General features: G+C 36.2%; 1 protein-coding gene across 2 annotated transcripts in view; it reads right to left on the bottom strand.

The window, feature by feature from the left end:
* LOC123555846 (probable ubiquitin carboxyl-terminal hydrolase FAF-X) overlaps positions 1-19,986 on the bottom strand; it is an 86,301-nt gene that overhangs the window by 55,265 nt on the left and 11,050 nt on the right. For both annotated transcript variants that reach the window (XM_053548377.1, XM_053548378.1), the window contains exons 2-14: positions 19,370-19,714; positions 18,265-18,377; positions 16,424-16,536; positions 15,728-15,833; positions 14,364-14,479; positions 13,559-13,625; positions 5,072-5,256; positions 4,228-4,366; positions 3,659-3,811; positions 2,965-3,069; positions 2,374-2,472; positions 1,785-1,892; positions 236-352 (exon numbers count right to left, since the gene is read on the bottom strand). In XM_053548377.1, coding sequence (XP_053404352.1) covers positions 236-352; positions 1,785-1,892; positions 2,374-2,472; positions 2,965-3,069; positions 3,659-3,811; positions 4,228-4,366; positions 5,072-5,256; positions 13,559-13,625; positions 14,364-14,479; positions 15,728-15,833; positions 16,424-16,536; positions 18,265-18,377; positions 19,370-19,706 — 1,758 coding nt within the window. In that variant the 5' untranslated portion in view covers positions 19,707-19,714. The remainder of the gene's footprint in view (positions 1-235; positions 353-1,784; positions 1,893-2,373; positions 2,473-2,964; positions 3,070-3,658; positions 3,812-4,227; positions 4,367-5,071; positions 5,257-13,558; positions 13,626-14,363; positions 14,480-15,727; positions 15,834-16,423; positions 16,537-18,264; positions 18,378-19,369; positions 19,715-19,986) is intronic.

The following is a 19,986-nucleotide window of genomic DNA, read 5'->3' as shown; positions in this document are numbered from 1 at the left end:
TATGCTAACACTACTATGATAACTGACCATTGTTTACTTGTTTTATAAATCATAGAACTACTTTTTTCTTTTATTTTGTATTAGGGCACCATACAGCTCAGTTTCAAACTGATTATTTTTTAAAGTCTTCCCAAATCTTTTCCATCCTCTCATGAACGTCACTCATGGTAGCTTCATAAAACGTTCAAATTTCCTTTCCTAAATCATTATACAAATGCAGTAGCATTGTCCATACCTCTGGAAAAAGCTGGCATATTTCCCTGATCTGTTTCAGAGCTGGCAACACCCACTTGTCATTCTTGAGTTCGTCTACAAACTTAGTGATCCAGCTCATCTTTTGTGCATCACGGTCCTGGTAAAATTTTAACATTTTCAATACTTCATTTAATGTCATTATGAAAGCTATTCTATATCATCAATCTTTATAATGAATGAAACTGCCAATTTTTCTGTGAAATCAGACAGACTTGAGCTCTTTTGATACAGGACCACAAAGTGATCTATTCTGATAAACAAGTTTCTTGTTACTGGCTTTTCAGGTAAGAGGACAGTTTTTTTTAACACCAAATACAGTAAAATGGTCTGGTCTCCTGTCAGCTACATTTTCAAGGATTACAAAACCTGTAGTGGGAAAGGGCTGCAACAGAGACACCAATGTATATATAGAAAATACTTTGCTTTTGTTGTGTTTAATGTCACACAAACCTTATAGGTCATATGGGGAATTTTCAGCTTTTGATGGTGGAGGAAGACCCAAGGTGCCCCTCCATGCATTATTTCATCACAGGCGGGCACCTGGGTAGAACCACCGACCTTCTGTTAGCCAGCTGGATGTCTTCCTCGCATGTAGAATTCAACACCCCAAACAAGGCTCAAACCTACATCAAGGGGAAAGTGATTCGAAGTCAGCGACCTTATCCACTCAGCCACAGAGGCTCCTTATGACATATACTGAGAAAATTTCTTAGCATAAAACAACAAATTCTTAAACTTGACAGTTGAGACACTGCAAAGTCAGATATTTATGCAGGGCAAGTATTTCATGAATAGTTACATTTAGTACTGAATACATTCACTAGGTATAAAATTCATGTAATCAAAACGAGGCAGTATGAAAGACAGCTATATCCTCCGCCACCGTTATGGATAGTGAAAGGGTGGATGGGTGGAAGCACTGAGGTTGTTAAGTATTTTTATAGTCCATGTATGATGATATCAATGAATTTGAAAATCCTTGAAGGGGTATAGGAGATACAGAGCGGACACAAAATGGAAGGCTCAAACATTTGACCTTGATTTGTGACCTTGACCTTGAGCCGACATGAGTTCTGCACATTGTCTTGATGAGGTGATCATTTGACCACTTTCATGAAAATCCTTCAAGGGATTTAGGAGATACTGAGTGGACACAAAGTGTTATGGATAGACAGATGGAAGAGACAATTCCTATAACCCCCACCACTTGTAGTGGGGGATTAAAACCTTGTGTGGATGGATCTACATACCAAATGTTTGTAACTACAGTCAAGTAATTTTTCTTACTTATCTGAAATTACAATACTTGTAGGCATGCCAAAACATATTTACGCCTGCTTGTTATGAACACGGCCACTACATTACCTGATGCAGTGTTTTTAAGATTTTCATTTTAAATCAATTTAGTTTCCTGTTGCACTTTCATGTGCATCAATGTTTAAAAAAAAGCAAAAATTAATTCCTTGTGAAAAGTTCTGATCTTGCTTTAACTGTTAACTTTGGTCTAAAATCAATGTAGAAAGTACAACCTGACTGCAGCTGTAGTCCAGAATTTTGATGTGAGCTGATAGAGCCTGGTCCATTATATCTGTGGGAACATCTTCACTGTGGGCAAGGTTCCATAACAGACCCAACACCTTCAAAACAATAACAAACAATGCTGTGACAATACAGTAATGTATTAAGTCATTTAAGAGCATTGCACAGAAATAAAATTAGTTCAAAGTTTTAAACATGAAACCTCTTCATATCAAAATGTAGACCCAATATAAAAGAAATTGCAGACATCATGTTCACTCAATCCCAAATCCACAAATTTCGTTAATTTAGGTTCTATGCCATTTTGCTACAGCATTTCAATTGTGCAAGGGCAGGCAGTTCACCTAACCAGTGTTTCTCAATTCAGTACCAGTAACAACCCAGGTATCTTTGTACCTTAGCTCTCCTTACTAAGTTAAGCAAGGACACAAAAATTAAGTAAATAAAGCATATGTGCGTAAATAAACTGCGGGTGTTATAAATTGCTAATAATTAATGTCCTTGAATTAGCTGAAGTAAACACACAACGATTAAAAGTGTCTATGTAGCGCATTTTATAATGTTTATGCAGTAAAGTACCTTGTGAGCCATGACACCCTCTTTGTCATCTTCGGCTAGACGTCGAATCAATTCTAGCAATTTCTCCCTTTGCTTCTTTGATGCATGTGCCCAGCTTACCTGGAAATACACAACACATGTAGAATAGTATGGTCTGGGAAAATTCGGAACAATCAAATTCCACAAGATCCAAAACAGATAATATAGCCAAAGAATTTTTTCTTTTTTGTAAATTTTATAAGAAGTACACATCGATCAAGCCTATATCAAAAGGTTCAAAATAAGAGTTGATCCAAAAAATGTTCATGAGAACTTGGTTTAATGATAGTTTCAACGTGGGCTTTTTATGTGTTGTCAGTCAGTTTTGACCAATACAAAATGTTACACACAACTGAAGTGCCAGCAAATAATGTGATCAAAAACCTGATCTTTACATCACTATAGCAGCTCCCTTCTGACATTTTTTGTTGTTGTCAAGGATTTGGGTTATATTCTGGTCTGACTGCTCATATACCACAAGCAGAACTTTTTCAACTTCTGTCATGAACAAAGGAGTGTTTTGATTCTTACTTTCTCAAGTGAGAAACTCTTATCATTACAAGATCAACTCACTTGAAAACATTCAAAAAGATGATCCAGCTGTTCTGGTGAGAAATCCCAAGCTAACTTTGCCAGCAAATCATGTACATTCTTCACTATAGCATCATGTTTCCCAGACTGAAAATGTAAGCAATCATAGCTTAATAAAACATCAATATAACACAGATGCATGAAATAAGTGTGAACTTGCACATTCTTATGATAGCATCGGAAATTCTTGGCTGTAGGTCTAAAGTAGCAAGGAAAAAGACTCATGTCTCAATAATAAATCACAGGGATATCAGGAGTGGCAAGATCAATCCTGGAATCTAACTAATATTATTGATGTGTCGTTCCTCCCTTTTATTATTTCCCACTTCTAATATTATCAATAGTCTCTCAAATAAACTTTAAAACAAGGTACCATGCCATTGTGATTTACAACTAGAGTGAAGGAACTCAGGAAACTTTGGACATGACTGTGTTTTCTGTAACTTGCACTCTCTAGTCAAACTGAAATTGACGTAATATTCTTTTAAAGCACCAACCTACATGTATGTAATAAACTGTCAATTACTATAAACAAACTCTTTCAACACAAGGACTAAATTCTGTAAGTGCTTGTGGTCAAAATGCCTTTGGCAAAGATTCATTTTCATCAAAACACTTCTCGATTCATGTGGATGAAGCATTTGCATAACACTGAACAATACAACTCCTAAAGTACCTGAGCCTCCCAAAGTTTATCTAAATTCTGTAATGACAGAGTTTTCTCTTTGATCATGAAGCGTAGAATCTTCTCCAACTTCTCAACATACTGTGGCTGATGTAAGCTATCTCTCAACACAATAGATAATACATCGTTCTCCTGTATCCATTCCTACAAACAAACGAAATAGAATCTATTTATTCCATATTTATCCAAGTGAATTATATCAGTACAACATGAATTATTACAGTGTACTTTCACCCTTACCATCCTGGATGAGAATGACCTCAACCACTATGAAACACACATTTTTTTTATCCAAGTTATTCCCTAATAAGTCCTGTGTTACACTGAAATGAACTGCCTTACATGTAACTGGACACAACTTTTATGTTTCTTTAAACATGATTTTGTTTAACTGAACCTTGAACAGGCTCCCACTTTCATTTAATCTAAAGTCTAAGATATTCTTTCTTAATCATGCAGCAAAGTTGGAAGAAAACAGTGAACAAAAAATACTAGATCACTTATATCCAAATAATTCAGAATAGTTAGATGAACCAGAAAGAAGCAAGTGTATAAATTACCGCCATTTTATCAGCTGTAAGCCATTCATCTTCCTCAGACTGAGAGTGTCTACTGGAGTGAAATGACACGTTAGCGATCACTTTGTTAACCTCATTCAGGGCATTCATTTTCCCATTAAATGATGATATCTGTAACAATCTGCAATAACAACATACGATATATAAATCGAACATGCATCCCACAAACCACGGTCTGTCAAATGACTCTGCATGGAACTAAACATATTGTTAATGCAAAGTTATAATAATGTTATGTTATAACAATGTTATATCAAACATTTGAAAACTTGAAGCTATGTTCTTCAAATGTGCCTGAGGGGTAAGACAAACAAGATGAAGGACAATAGCAATTTCATATGCTACTCCATTTTTCAAGGACACAACTTAAACATCAGAGCATAAAAGACAATACAATATATCTATGCATTTAATCACAGCTGACTATTTTAGATAAAATCTGTGCAATACATTGTTACGACTTTAACTGAAATTGCAGACGAGGAAACCAAGCCATGAATCTGAAAAGGACCAATAGTTATGCCATTCTTCCTCCTGCAGACATTCCTGGTAAGTTTGTCTGTTTTAATATTTACATCCCACCAAACTAATTTAGGTCATGTAGCAACTATCCAGCTTTACCCAACATGCCCAATCAGATATTATTTAAGGCCTGATTTAAGCAAGCCAACTGGACAGATTCCTAACAAGACAAATTCTACACCAAATGCAGCATTTCAGACCCATAGCGTGAGAGGCATGGGACCTTAACCACTCTGCCAAGCTGGATCCTTTAAAATAAGAGAAATGCACATACTTGGACAATGGGATGGAAGTCCATACTAACCTTAGGATCATTTTGAGTCTGAATATCTCCAAGCTTTTGATTGTATCTTCCTGGTTAGGAAGTTTGTAGACAAGCTGTTTCAGTGCTTTGATTATGGATGACAATGCATCATTTTTTGCCTCTGTCTTGGATTCCTTCTTCAACTCTTCATCTGTCAGACCATCCAAGAACTTTGGAACAATTTCCTGAAATAAATGAGACAACAAATTAAGAACAAGAGCTTCGGAGGACAAAAACGCTCCATTACAACAGCCTTGTGAAGTGTATGAATATAAGTCAAAAAAGGGGCATAACTTTGTAAAAGTGCAAAACAGAGTTATGGATCCTGTACAATGCATGTCAAATCATCATAGTGGACAAGTGTGTAAAGTTTCAATTCATTCCCATAAGCGGGTACTGAGATACCAGCTTACCTGCAAAAACTGCAGATAAATGAATGAGTCCAACAGCTCTACCTGTTCTTTGAATAGTCAAGTTAAAAAACTGATGCTTTTACTACTACCTATTTAACATTTATTCAACTCCTTACTTTAAAAATATTATTTCGAGAGATCCTGGCATAAAAATTACATTGGCACCTAGTAGATATACAAGGTGTGAAAATTCCATTACTGAACAAGAGCTGTCGGAGGACAGCAACGCTCGACTATTCAACAGCCTTGTCAATTGAATGAATACAAGTCGTTAAGGTGGAATGCGCCCCAAATTTTTTTTCCGAATTTCGTCCTGAAATTTATATTGTAAAAAATTCAGGATATATGCGATTGAATACCGATTTTATTTTGATGCCATTTTGTTTGAGGTTTTTCCTATTATGTCACAAACATGGCCCCTGACGTCGCTTTTCGTGCAACGCCCAGCTCCGAGTGCTCACGGCATTTTTCCTTTCCTGCGCTCTGAATGTCACATAAATGAACAAGAGGACCATGATGGTCCTGAATCGCTCACCTCTTCCCACATGACCCAGTTTTAAGTATGACGTCGTTTTTTCTATTATTTGACATAGTGACCTAGTTTTTGACCTCATGTGACCCAGTTTTGAACCTGACCTAGATATTATCAAGATAAAAATTCTGACCAATTTTCATGAAGATCCATTGAAAAATATGGTCTCTAGAGAGGTCACAAGGTTTTTCTATTATTTGACCTATTGACCTAGTTTTCAAAGGTACGTGACCCTGTTTTGAACTTTACCTAGATATCAAGGTGAACATTCTCACTAATTTTCATGAAGATCTCATGAAAAATATGGCCTCTAGAGAGGTCACAAGGTTTTTCTATTTTTATACCTACTGGCCTAGTTTTTGACCGCACGTGACCCAGTTTCGAAACTGACCTAGATATCATCAAGGTGAACATTCAGATCAATTTTCATGAAGATCCATTGAAAAATATGGCCTCTAGAGAGGTCAAAAGACTTTTCTAATTTTAGACCTACTGACCTAGTTTTTGACTGCAGTTGACCCAGTTTCAAACCTGACCTAGATATCATCAAGATGAACATTCAGACCAACTTTCATACAGATCCCATGAAAAGTATGGCCTCTAGAGAGGTCACAAGGTTTTTTTATTATTTGACCTACTGACCTAGTTTTTTTATGGCACGTGACCCAGTTTCAAACTTGACCTAGATATCATCAAGGTGAACATTCTGACCAATTTTCATGAAGATCCATTCAAGGGTATGGCCTCTAGAGAGGTCACAAGGTTTTTCTATTTCAAGACCTACTGACCTAGTTTTTGATCGCAGTTGACCCAGTTTCAAACTTGACCTATATATCATCAAGATAAACATTCAGACCAACTTTCATACAGATCCCATGAAAAATATGGCCTCTAGAGAGGTCACAACGTTTTTTCATTATTTGACCTACTGACCTACTTTTTGATGGCACGTGACCCACTTTCAAACTTGACTTAGATATCATCAAGATGAACATACTGACCAATTTTTATGGAGATCCATTCACAAGTATGGCCTCTAGAGAGGTCACAAGGTTTTTCTATTTTTAGACCTACTGACCTAGTTTTTGACCGCACATGACCCTGTTTCGAACTTGACCTAGATATCATCAAGATGAACATTCAGACCAACTTTCATATAGATCCCATGAAAAATATGGCCTCTAGAGAGGTCACAAGGTTTTTCTATTATTTGACCTACTGACCTAGTTTTTGATGGCACGTGACCCACTTTCGAACTTGACCTAGATATCATCAAGATGAACATTCAGACCAACTTTCATACAGATCCCATGAAAAATATGGCCTTTAGAGAGGTCACAAGGTTTTTCTATTATTTGACCTACTGACCTAGTTTTTGACGGCACGTGACCCACTTTCAAACTTGACCTAGATATCATCAAGGTGAACATTCTGACCAATTTTCATGAAGATCTCATGAAATATATGGCCTCTAGAGAGGTCACAAGGTTTTTCTATTTTTAGACCTACTGACCTAGTTTTTGACCGCATGTGACCCAGTTTCGAACTTGACCTAGATATCATCAAGATGAACATTCAGACCAAATTTCATACAGATCCCATGAAAAATATGGCCTTTAGAGAGGTCACAAGGTTTTTCTATTATTTGACCTACTGACCTAGTTTTTGATGGCACATGACCCACTTTCGAACTTGACCTAGATATCATCAAGATGAACATTCAGACCAACTTTCATACAGATCCCATGAAAAATATGGCCTCTAGAGAGGTCACAAGGTTTTTCTATTATTTGACCTACTGACCTAGTTTTTGAAGGCACGTGATCCACTTTCGAACTTGACCTAGATATCATCAAGGTGAACATTCTGACCAATTTTCATGAAGATCTCATGAAATATATGGCCTCTAGAGAGGTCACAAGGTTTTTCTATTTTTAGACCTACTGACCTAGTTTTTGATGGCACGTGACCCAGTTTCAAACTTGACCTAGATATCATCAAGATGAACATTCAGAGCAACTTTCATACAGATCCCATGAAAAATATGGCCTTTAGAGAGGTCACAAGGTTTTTCTATTATTTGACCTACTGACCTAGTTTTTGATGGCACGTGACCCAGTTTCGAACTTGACCTAGATATCATCAAGGTGAACGTTCTGACCAATTTTCATGAAGATCTTGTGAAATATATGGCCTCATAGAGAGGTCACAAGGTTTTTCTATTTTTAGACCTACTGACCTAGTTTTTGATGGCACGTGACCCAGTTTCGAACTTGACCTAGATATCATCAAGGTGAACATTCTGACCAACTTTCATAAAGATCCCATGAAAAATGTGACCTCTAGAGTGGTCACAAGCAAAAGTTTACGGACTGACGCACGCACGCACGCACGGACGACGGACGACGGACACTGCGCGATCACAAAAGCTCACCTTGTCACTTTGTGACAGGTGAGCTAAAAATACAAAATAATTGTCACTTTGCATGCAGAAAATGCCACTCGATGGTATAAAATTTAGCGAAAAAAGATTGACGCTTAAGACGTCAGAGGCGAAATGGTCACGTCAAAACGGAAAAACTCGCATCGAGTTTTGCTGCAAATTTTGCCTTAAAATCCAATTTGTGAAAAATTGGCTCGATAAAAATACGTATAACTTTGGTATGTTGTTTAACGGTATTTGTACTTTTAGCCGACACAAAGATAATTAGGGGTCACCGACTTACATTTTTCAATATCTGACAATGTTTTACCCCTACCCCCATTAAGAAATGACACGCTAAATCTTGTTTTATCTGACAAATTAATCTAAAAAAATCCGTGAAACTGCATATGTCGTCATTTTCTCCATCTTACGTCATTTGATGTCAAATTTCCTTCACACGTAAACATTTAACGGATTGATAAAATGGATCCACATGGAAGTATTGAAAGACATAAGGGGAGATTTGTTAAGAAAGTGTTGAAGAAAAAGTCAGATTTTTTAAAAACAAGTAATAAACTGAAACATTCATGTGATTACGGACATGTTCCGGAAAGAAGAATTGTAGATATGAAATATTTTGGCGAGATATTTGATAAAGGGTGTAAATCATGTAAACGACATTTCTTATTCAAGGATATCATCGCAGAAAACATTTATGGACTTTGTTCATTAGTGAAATTTAAGTGTTCAAAATGTCGACAGGAAACTACAATTTCTACATCGAGGGCTTCCGGAGAAACTGATAAGACTTTGACAAAATCTCCGTACTCAGTTAATCTGAAAGCTGCAATCAGTGAGAGTTTTATAACATCTTTTCTAATATGTATGACTTCATTAATAGTTTATTTACCTATCATTTGTACATCTTTGTAATTGTACTTCCTGTCTCACCCGAAGGCTCTGATAGTTGTACTACTTTGAATCGTATGGCTATAAAGAAAACCCTGACTTACCATGAAGTAAACCCTGAATAACCAATAATGACACACTGACCAGGATTCGCACCGAGAGAAGGAAATGTGGAAATTACGGTCAAATTCCGCTGACAGGATATAAATCCGCAACCTTCGATTTAGGAGTCAGAAGCTCTATCTCTACACCACTGCGCTTCCCAAAATGTTTTAGATTTTTGTGTAGGAAGTTTGAGTTAAATTCGTGATTTTTGAAGCAAATTTGATTATGTAAAACAAATGAAATTAAGAAAATTAAAAAGAGTATTTATTGAAATTGACAGTTCCCGATCTTTCCGTAGGTACACAAAGAGTACGTTAATTCACCATTATTGTAATTAATTTGAACAGGCATGATCCACACAGGTATAGGAGAAATACACATGAATGGCTTGCTTGTGACATTAGGGATACCACCAATACACCATAAAACATTGAAAAAACATGAACGGAAAGTTGGAAAAGTTATGGAGGAAAATGCACGAGATTCATGTGCCCATGCGTGCGAAGAGGAAAAGACGGCATCACAAGCTTGTATGTTACCAGCGACTGTCACAGAATGATGTGATGGCGATAACATAAGAGACACGTTCCTTCATGAACCAAATACTGATCGGGTTGCAGCAGACGACAAAGAGATCTGTGCAGCAGATGACACCAACACTGATCAAATAACTTTTGATGAGGCAATGGCTATGTTAGAAGAATATGGTAATAAATCATTATTATCTCTGATATATGAGACGAATGTCTACGAATTGCATACACTTGCCCCCTAGACTGACAGTTAACATACTTCCTACATTTTCTCCTTTTTATTTTTCTAATTCCATTTCATAGAGACAAGAGCCAGTCTATGTTAGATATTTTCACAATGTTGTTGAAATTTCAGACTATGATATTAGACATGTGATATAGACTGGCTCTGTCCAATTCATTCAATCATAAAAAGTGTAAAAAGGTACATCATAGTCTAGGAGCTAGTGTACGATTTGCCTACACCGTCTCATTTCATGCAGAATGTATTCTAGTACTGAAAACTGTGATTAAAGCACTCATTCTACACGACTTTGCGCAAACATTGGGAAAACTAGGATTTATTTATTATGGACTTCTTTCGATTACATGGAGGAAGCACATTTTTGACCGAATTACTGACCTTATTCCTAATATACCAGATGCTATGCAAATGCTTAAGCTTAAAAAATGTGTTAAAACTGTCTTTCATTTAAAAAAAAAAGCAAACAATATTTTAACTTAAAGCATCACCGAAATCAATATATCAGCTGTATGGTTATCGACCACGTGCTATAATCACGCGCACTAGTTAAGCGAGTTATAGCGCGTACGTGCGGGAACTTCCCTGTCTCCTGTTTATCCCTAGCCTGGCTCCCTGGCTGCATGGTTATTTTTATATAAATACTGGAAACATTTTGTAAGAAAATTTTACGCCTCTAAAATAGCACAATTTTATCTGATGGCTGAACCATACATACCTATGTTCGGAGCCAGGGGAATAAAAAATCTCAATGTAGAAACTACCTTCTGGAGTTACTTCCCTCTTAATGAAGAAAACTGATATATGTAAATAAGAACCGGATGCTACAGACTTTTGCCAAGCAAACGAAAATGCAGGAACCATTGGCGGAAATTTCATATTTTACGACATTGAAACTACGTCACTAGGGAACGAAGCTGAAATTGTGCAACTTTCTGCGATGTCCAGGAACGGCACAAAATTCAACCAGTATGTCGTTCCCGACGGGTACATCACTAAACAAACGTCGGCAGTTACCGGAATTACGATTTCTGTAATAAACGATAAAAAGGTTTTATACAAAGAAGGAAAACCGCTCCCCGGGCGCACCATTTGTGATGATTTGAAAAGTTTTATTGAATGGATTCGGTTGTTGGATGAAAAACATAACATTTTAGTTGCCCATAATGGAAAACAATTTGACATGAGAATCTTGGTAAAAAGTTGTATTAAAGCCGGATGTCTGGACGAGCTATCTGAACAGATTTATGGATATGTTGACACTTTACCACTGTTTAGATCTATATCAGAAAAGGGAGTTTCAGCATCGCTAGTAAATATATATCAGAGGGAGTTCGGTTGTAAATACAACGCACATGACTCATGTGAAGATACGCAAGCACTTATGCATTTGTTTATCACAAAAATCTCGAACAAAGAGCATCATCTTCTTTCATAAAATTTGATCATGCTTTGAAATATTTAAAAAATGTAAGTGTTGTTAAAAGAAATCGCAACCAAATTGAGCGAAAACTCTGCGTGGAGAACAAAATAATTTCCAAGTATTTAGCAAGGAAAATAGCTGTCACCGGACTTTCCTATGATCATTTACAGCTAGCATTTGCAAGGGACTGTGTGAATGGCTTGCGGTATGTTTTAGGAGAAAAGGTTAACGGTAAAGCGAGAGTAACCGAAAAGACAACTATTATTCGAGCTTTGAATCTGCATTTCGAAAACATCAATAGGAAATAAATAGTGGGTAGTACAAAACATATATTGTGTCAAGTGTTTTCCTTTCACCATTAATGGCATTAATGGTATCATTAATTGTAGCTCACGGCAAAAATATGCATAATTTTGCATGTCCGCACGCATTTAGTGTAATAAGCATAAAATACTGACTAAAAGTTAGGGTTAGTATCACCATGGTTACAAAATATATACATTTAAGATATTTTTCGTTCAAATTTAGTTAACCCGGTATATACCGGAGTCTGTAGTTTATACCGGTGCTTCAAGTCTGGACTGAGTCACAGTCTTAACTAAAAATACTGTCTCTAAGATTAACGAACGTGACTTGTGTAAGCTGAAAACATAGTTTTAAACGCTAACGTCGCAAAGCCTCAAACCATATTGGGGTAGGGGTAAAACATTGTCAAATATTGAAAAATGTAAGTCGGTGACCCCTAATTATCTTTGTGTTGGCTAAAAGTACAAATACCGTTAAACAACATACCAAAGTTATACGTTTTTTTATCGAGCCAATTTTTCACAAATTGGATTTTAAGGCAAAATTTGCAGCAAAACTCGATGCGAGTTTTTCCGTTTTGACGTGACAATTTCGCCTCTGACGTCTTAAGCGTCAATCTTTTTTCGCTAAATTTTATACCATCGAGTGGCATTTTCTGCATGCAAAGTGACAATTATTTTGTATTTTTCATTTATGTGACATTCAGAGCGCAGGAAAGGAAAAATGCCGTGAGCAGTCAGAGCTGGGCTTTGCACGAAAAGCGACGTCAGGGGCCATGTTTGTGACACAATAGGAAAAACCTCAAACAAAATGGCATCAAAATAAAATCGGTATTCAATTGCATATATCCTGAATTTTTTACAGTATAAATTTCAGGACGAAATTCGGAAAAAAATTTGGGGCGCATTCCACCTTAAAAGGGGCATAATTTTGTAAAAATGGGGAAAAGGGTTATGGAACCTTCACAGAGCTTAACAGCTCAAAAAGTGAACAAGTGCGTGAAGTTTCAATCCTTTCCCTTAAGTGGATACTGAAATACCAGCTTACATACAAAAACTTAACCAAAAACTGCTAAGTCGAAAAAGGGGCATAATTTTGAAAAAATTGCAAGTAGAGTTATGGGACCTACACAGTGCATGTCAGATCATGACAGTGAGCAAGTGTGTGAAGTTTCAATCCATTCCCATTAGTGGGTACTGAGATACCAGCTTAAATACAAAACCTTAACCAAGAATTTCTAAGTCGAAAAAGGGGCATAATTTTGTAAAAAAGCAAAATAGAGTTATGGAACCTGTGCAAAGTAGGTCAGTTTATCATAGTGAATAAGTGTGTGAGGTTTCAATCCATTCCCACAAGTGGTTACTGAGATACCAGCTTACATACAAAACCTTAACCAAATCGGGACACGGACGCGGACGCATGGGTGAGTTCAATAGCTCTACTCATCTTTGAATAGTCGAGCTAAAAACTGTGCCAAAAATTATGTTATTGCACAGTTACTAAAATTAGCCATTCATAAATTCATATCAGAAGCATGTTTGAAGTGTTAAACACAGTTTAACATCAGAGAAAATAAAGCACACACTTTATGTTTACTTACCACGATCGGCATAAAATATTTCTGCACAGTATGTGGTGTAAGAACTTCTGTACATAATCCGAAAGGTCTGAAATTGAATTAAGAAGTTTGTCAATGATTATAGCCATTTACACAGTAGAGGTGTAGCAGTCAGAAGCACAATGAAACAGCAGAACTTAGAAACAATTACTGCAAATGGATTTGCAAGTCTAGATTAACAGGTAAGAATGCATAATTTATCTTTTAGCAGAGCAAATACTTTCTCACCAAGAGAGTTTTCATTCTAACTCAACCGTTACCAATGAATTTTACTTGCAAATTATAATTTTAGAATTATTATCAAACTAGAGCTACTTTTGAGAAAAGCGCATGTCTCCCACAACTGCCTAATCATCTAGATTGGCATTTCTTCTCCATAATGTATCTGAGTCAACCATGCACCAAGACCTGTAGCACTGGCATTAGTATTTTTCGTAATACAAGAGCCATAATTACGAAGTGCCTGGGCCGATTTGGTTGGTTATCAAACTTGGCCGAGGACTTATTGACAAACACATTTTGTTCAAGTCTGGTGAAGATCAGATGAGAACTTTTCAACTTAAGAGCATGGACAAGATTCGTGACAAACAGACACATGGACACACAGACAGACAAGAGTAAATCAATACGTCTTCCACACCACTGTGCAATGGGAGACATAAACATAATTTTTTTGGTCCGAAAAGTTCACAAAAATTTTCAAATCCATTTGTTTAATACCAGGAAAATGATCTGTGCAATTAAATATTACAGTATTCCACCGCATGTTAATCAAATGTACACTTACTTGACAAGGGCAGCTATTACAGGAACAGACAATGTAGAACTGTTGATAAATCTGTCAAGTAGGATCTGAAAACCCTCTAAACTGCCAAACTTGTTCACTAAATCTACTAGCCAACCCTGCAAGATAACAAACATATAAAAATATCATTTGAGAAACAATTTTCAGTACAATATCAGCATGGGGACAAAGAAAATGTCCAAATAACCTTGTTTTCCTGGGATTTAGAAAGTCCAAAAACTCTTCAAGCAGGCTACTTCAAAGACTCCATGCATGCTGAATGACTGATCTACTCTTATAGTACCCCCTACCCCCACAATCTATCACAGACTTCTTTTAATATTGTATAAATGCAAAGACTTTAAAATAGCATTCAGTCTATATGCATGAAACACAGTAATCAATTTTCTTCTTCAGAAAGTAAGTTTTGATATGTACAAAACCAATGGAAACAATTTACAACACCTGGCCACATTGGGCCAGTAAGTCACTATTAAGATGTAACTTATTTATGCAACTAATCATTAAATATTTTTACCATTGAAAGAATTATAAAAATAAATTCTCAACATATTTTGTTGGAAAAATAGTGAAATAGATGTTTCGCACAAAAACTAATAATACTGCCGACTTCAAATGCCCAACGAGGTATACTAAAGCATGGTCAACTGTGCTAATCAATATGTTAAAATTCCATAAATAGTGTAACGCAAAATATCACTCGCGAGCATTCAAGTTTGTATAATTATTTAAACAAGAGGGAGTTTCATCTACACAGCATTTACAATAAATTTAGCCATAAGAACATAATGGGTATTTATCAAATATTTGAGCTTGTCTTCACAAGATAGAGGTAGAAAAATGTTTTTACTTTCTAATGCTCTGTTCATCATATTTACTCTGATATCTGTACAAGCAAGACAGCTCAGTAAAAAATGTATTTCATCTTCTATAGGACCACTGTTACAAAATTGACATATTCTTTTGTTTGGTTTAAGGCCAAAATATCTACCAGTTCCAACTTTCAAAGGTAAAATTTGACAATGAAACTAGCTAAATGTGACCTTTCGACTTTTGATAAGTTACTCTGAAGACACTTTTCTGTAGCATACTCAGATTTAAACTGCACATTAAGTTATCAATTCTGAAACAGACCATTCAGACATATAACTTTCTAACAGACAATCTTCTAATTCTTTAAGATCAACTGAGGTTTGATTTACATAACAATCTTCAATTACAGTTCTGTAGTGTCATAGTAGATCAGACAAGGCAACATGCCACCCAGAACAAAATGGCAAAGGAAAGAAAAAATACCCCTGCTGACTAACAAATATTTCAAAAGCAGGTGAGATATGTTAACTTACCCTTGGAGTTCTAGGATCAGGAGGTCTAGCAAACAGTGCATCATCTGGTAGTGTAGAGCCTGCAGGTACTGTATCCGAGGATCGCGTTCCATTGTAAGTGTGAAACCTACATATAAACACAATAAATATTGTAACAACAAAATCACTGCTATACTGATAAAACTTTTTATTTCTAAAGGAGTCAAGTGCTCCCATCTGAATCTATTTTGCAAGAGGACCTTACAGTGATAATACAGACCAAGTTTGATAAAGCTGTTTGTGAGAAGCTGTGTTGATGTTTTTTTCTACTTTTAGCTCTAGCAGCCCTTGTAAGGTGCCAAGTTCCCTTATTTGAGCAAACTTGAGAGGATGGTACATGTTTGGTGTAATTTTGAGCAGTAGTTTCAGACAGGATATTTATGAAAATTGTGGACATCAGACCATCAACCTTTACTAAAAGCTCACCATGAACCTTTGGTTCAGATGAAATAAACAAAAACACTATACAGTAACTAACTTTATCTACAACAAAGCATTCGGCTTGAGTGAATTTTGCCAGACCAGGTCACACTTGTTGTAACACTGCAGATCAAGGTACTGTTATAATAACCTTATTATACAAGAATTACAGTCTTGACTAATATATTTACAGTGAAAAATAACTTGCCAATTACTAAACAATGAACATAACTAAGAACTTGTGAAATTATGACCTACTTGCACTGTGGATGGAAAACCATAGCAAGAAGGTCTAGCAGAGGAAACCAGTCCTGGGACAACTTCACTACACACAACTCTACTAACTTGGCTGCATTGTTCAATATACATTTCTGCAATATACAAGACATACATGTACATATTCTGAACTGTAAAAATTGGTGTTTCATAAGCATCTATAATCAACTTATTCAAACTAATCTAGAAGGATTGCAATAATTTGAGAGACCTGGACTGTTACACAAAAAGCAAAAAACTGAATATGATTATCAACTCATGATAATTTCTGTTTGTAATGATTCAGGAAGTTTATACAATTTCACTTAATGTTTAACTCAAGATTTTACAAATATTTCCTTAATAATTGTTAACTCATTAAAAATCTGCCTTTAGTGTTATGGTAGTTTTACATATTCAGATTAATAAAAATTTCCTACAATGTAGAACTTCATTAAACCTTAATTTTTCAACTCTTCAGAACAGACTTAAAATCTGGCAATCAAGGGGCTGCATTTTCAAAATGCAAAATCATGCCCCTGGGTGCATGACCAAAAATGTGGTTTTTTTTAGGAAGATTAAAGGTGAAGATCATATGAAGGTCAAGGTTATCTACATAGGTCAATAGGTAGGTCTTGCCACAAGGATTGCCGAGTGCGAGTATGAACTGAATTCGGACATTTATGTGGGCTGTAGGACCAAAAATGCGGTTTATAAAGGTTTTAAGTTTGAAGATGAAGATCATATGAGGGTAAAGGTCATTTAGATATAGGTCAGTTTGTAGGTCTTGCACAAGGGTTGTTGTGTGCGAGTATGAACTAAATAGGGTCATTAAAGTGGGTTGTAGGCAATCTGGTTCATACGAATGGATAAAGGTTAAAGTCATCTATATATGGGCCAGTTTGTAGGTCTTGGTCTTGCCACAAGGGTTGTTAAATGCGAGTAAGGGGGAGTGGTGGTCTAGTGGATAAGGTGTTGCCGCTCAATCTAGGGGTCATGGGTTCAAGCCCCACTGGGGTCATGACCATGACTTCTCATATGACACCAGTACTGGTTTTTCCAAGAAGCGGACTTGAGAGTGGTTCCAATAAGCTTGAAGCTTTCATCACAATCGAGCTAAAATAAATTAGTATAAACTAAACTAAATGCGAGTATGAACTAAATTGAGTCATTAATGTAAGTCCAGGTTCGTACAAATGGACAAACTGACTGATGGTCCAATCACAATATGCCCTGGGTCTAATAAAAAATAAGGTCGTGTTCTGGAGTTTTTGCTAGACCGATGGGAAAAATTTGGGCTACACTGAACTTTTCATAATAGTCCGGAGTCTGTGGGAAGATCATAATTTTGTTAACAATTTTTCTGATTGAAATTTTTCTACAATGTAGATTTTAATGAAACTTCTCAGTCATAAATAAACAAGAGGATTATAAAAATATTATTATGGTGAAATAAAATGTACAGGTTGGTTTGCTTTTTGTTTTTGGGATATTTGCCCAGGATCAAGGAGATCCAAACATTACATGTTGATTCTAAGACATCATTTTTACTTGTTTTATGTGTCAAACATTTTAAAATGGTATTTTATCTTTAGAATGAAAGAAAGGTTGCCGTTGTAATAAATTTACTCACAGATTACCACTAATTCATGAAATAATTTTCATTCAGTAAACAAAGTCCACGCTTTATTCTACGTTACATTTGTATCTGGATCAATAAAGTTACACCATTACTGCCGGTTTATCAAACATGCAAAACTACCATAACAAATTCTATTTCTACAAATGAATTATGTAACCTTCAGTAACCAAAGCTATATAATCATTTTTGAAAGTAAACTTACATGGATTTCATATTTCCAGCCACTGACAGCCTCATCGGTCATAATCTTTGAGAAAGAGACTGTTAAACCTTCTCTGAAAAATCTCTGGCAAGCCTCACTCCTTGTATCAAGTCCTACAATTAAAAAAAAATGACTAGATGGTAACTAGTGATAACAGGGCCAAAGTGACTCACCCCTGCATTCTTCATAATCAGACATTAATTGCCCGGTTGCTGTTTTATGCTACCACTTTGGGTATAGAAGACTCAAGTCAAGAGCAAACATGGTATTAAATGCTATTTCAGTGCAAGATTTAAATGCATGTTACATAATGTCTACAATCATGTCTTATTTAACACCATTTTTAGGAAGTTAGAATTCTCTATTTTTGCCAAAAATGTAATCAGGGATTTAATTTAGGAAAAGGGGAAGGAACCCACCATTTTTAGCAGAAAAAAATCAAGTGTTTTTAAGTTTGAGATTTTTATGTACCCTTTTTTCCAACTATTTAAATATGCCTTGTCATATTTAGGCTTATACATCAATCTGGCATCATTGGGAGCTTTTTTTAAGATCATTTGTTTGATGGGGAATAAAGAACCAAAGCCGAAAGTGATGTTATTTATAAATTACGGCAGCTTAGGGAAGTTTCCCCAGTTGTTTCATGAGTTTCACTTGTTGATGCTGAAATCTATGGAAATTTCTACAACCAGCAATTCTCCAAGACTATTCACAAGTTTAATTTGATGTGGAAGTTGCCTCTTCACACACCTTACAAGGTACTGTTAAGATTAGCAGGGTAAGTTTCAGATCTTCTTGTCAAAACATTCCTGATACTAAGTGTACCCTCTGCAACTGATTGTTAGTGGTTTTTGTAAAATGTTTCCAGTTATAAAACATGATTGTTTACTTTCAATACCAAACCAAAGCTATTTAAAATCTGTTGCAAAATATGCAAACTGAATGAATTTTTCATAAAAGGGCCACTTTTTACAAAAATATTTTTTCAGCAAAAGGATTTTCGCCAACACAGGAAAAATTTGTTTGTGGAAAGAAACTGTCCTCCCCTGTATAAGGAAAATAAAACCTGATGATATAATATGAATCATACAGATTTGCTTTTTACCTTCTCTGCAAAGTTTAATGCTGGCATTCAGCAAAACTTCAAGTTCACCATTGGGAAGGACAGGCACAACCCAACGTGGTCTGTTAATCATCTCATCAAGACGTGCAAGTTCCTGAATTGGGAAGTCTGGTTCCCCATCCTCTCCTGGTTCCATATTTACATCCCCTTGTCCATTCTCTTCACCCTGCTGTGTGCTTGGACTCGACTGCTGAGTAGGGGGTACTGGTTGTGGTGTTGTGGCTGGTGCTGTGGGAGCTGTGGCTGGATTTGCCCCAGGCTGCTGAGCTTCCTGTGAGGTGTCTCCGCCAGCAGGGCTACCTCTCATTACGATTGTCATACTTGCCACTGAAACAAAGGTTTACAAATCAGTCATTCAAACTCGGACTTATTCACCACAAATAAAGACTACCATGAATAAGCAACTTTCTCTAACAAGCAGTATTAATACACAGCCATACACACAAACATACTTCTGTGTTTTGCAAAAGCTCTGCATATTCTTTTATCTACAACTCTTGGAAAACCTTCGCATCAGATAAAAGTAATCAGTCAGTAACAACAGTTGTATTCTTTCAAGAAGATTCTCCAGCTTCAAAATAAGTTTGTTTACGATTTTC

The sequence above is a fragment of the Mercenaria mercenaria genome, chromosome 7 (assembly GCF_021730395.1).
Source record: "Mercenaria mercenaria strain notata chromosome 7, MADL_Memer_1, whole genome shotgun sequence".
NCBI lineage: Eukaryota > Metazoa > Mollusca > Bivalvia > Venerida > Veneridae > Mercenaria > Mercenaria mercenaria.
This window is presented reverse-complemented; position numbering and strand designations above follow the sequence as displayed.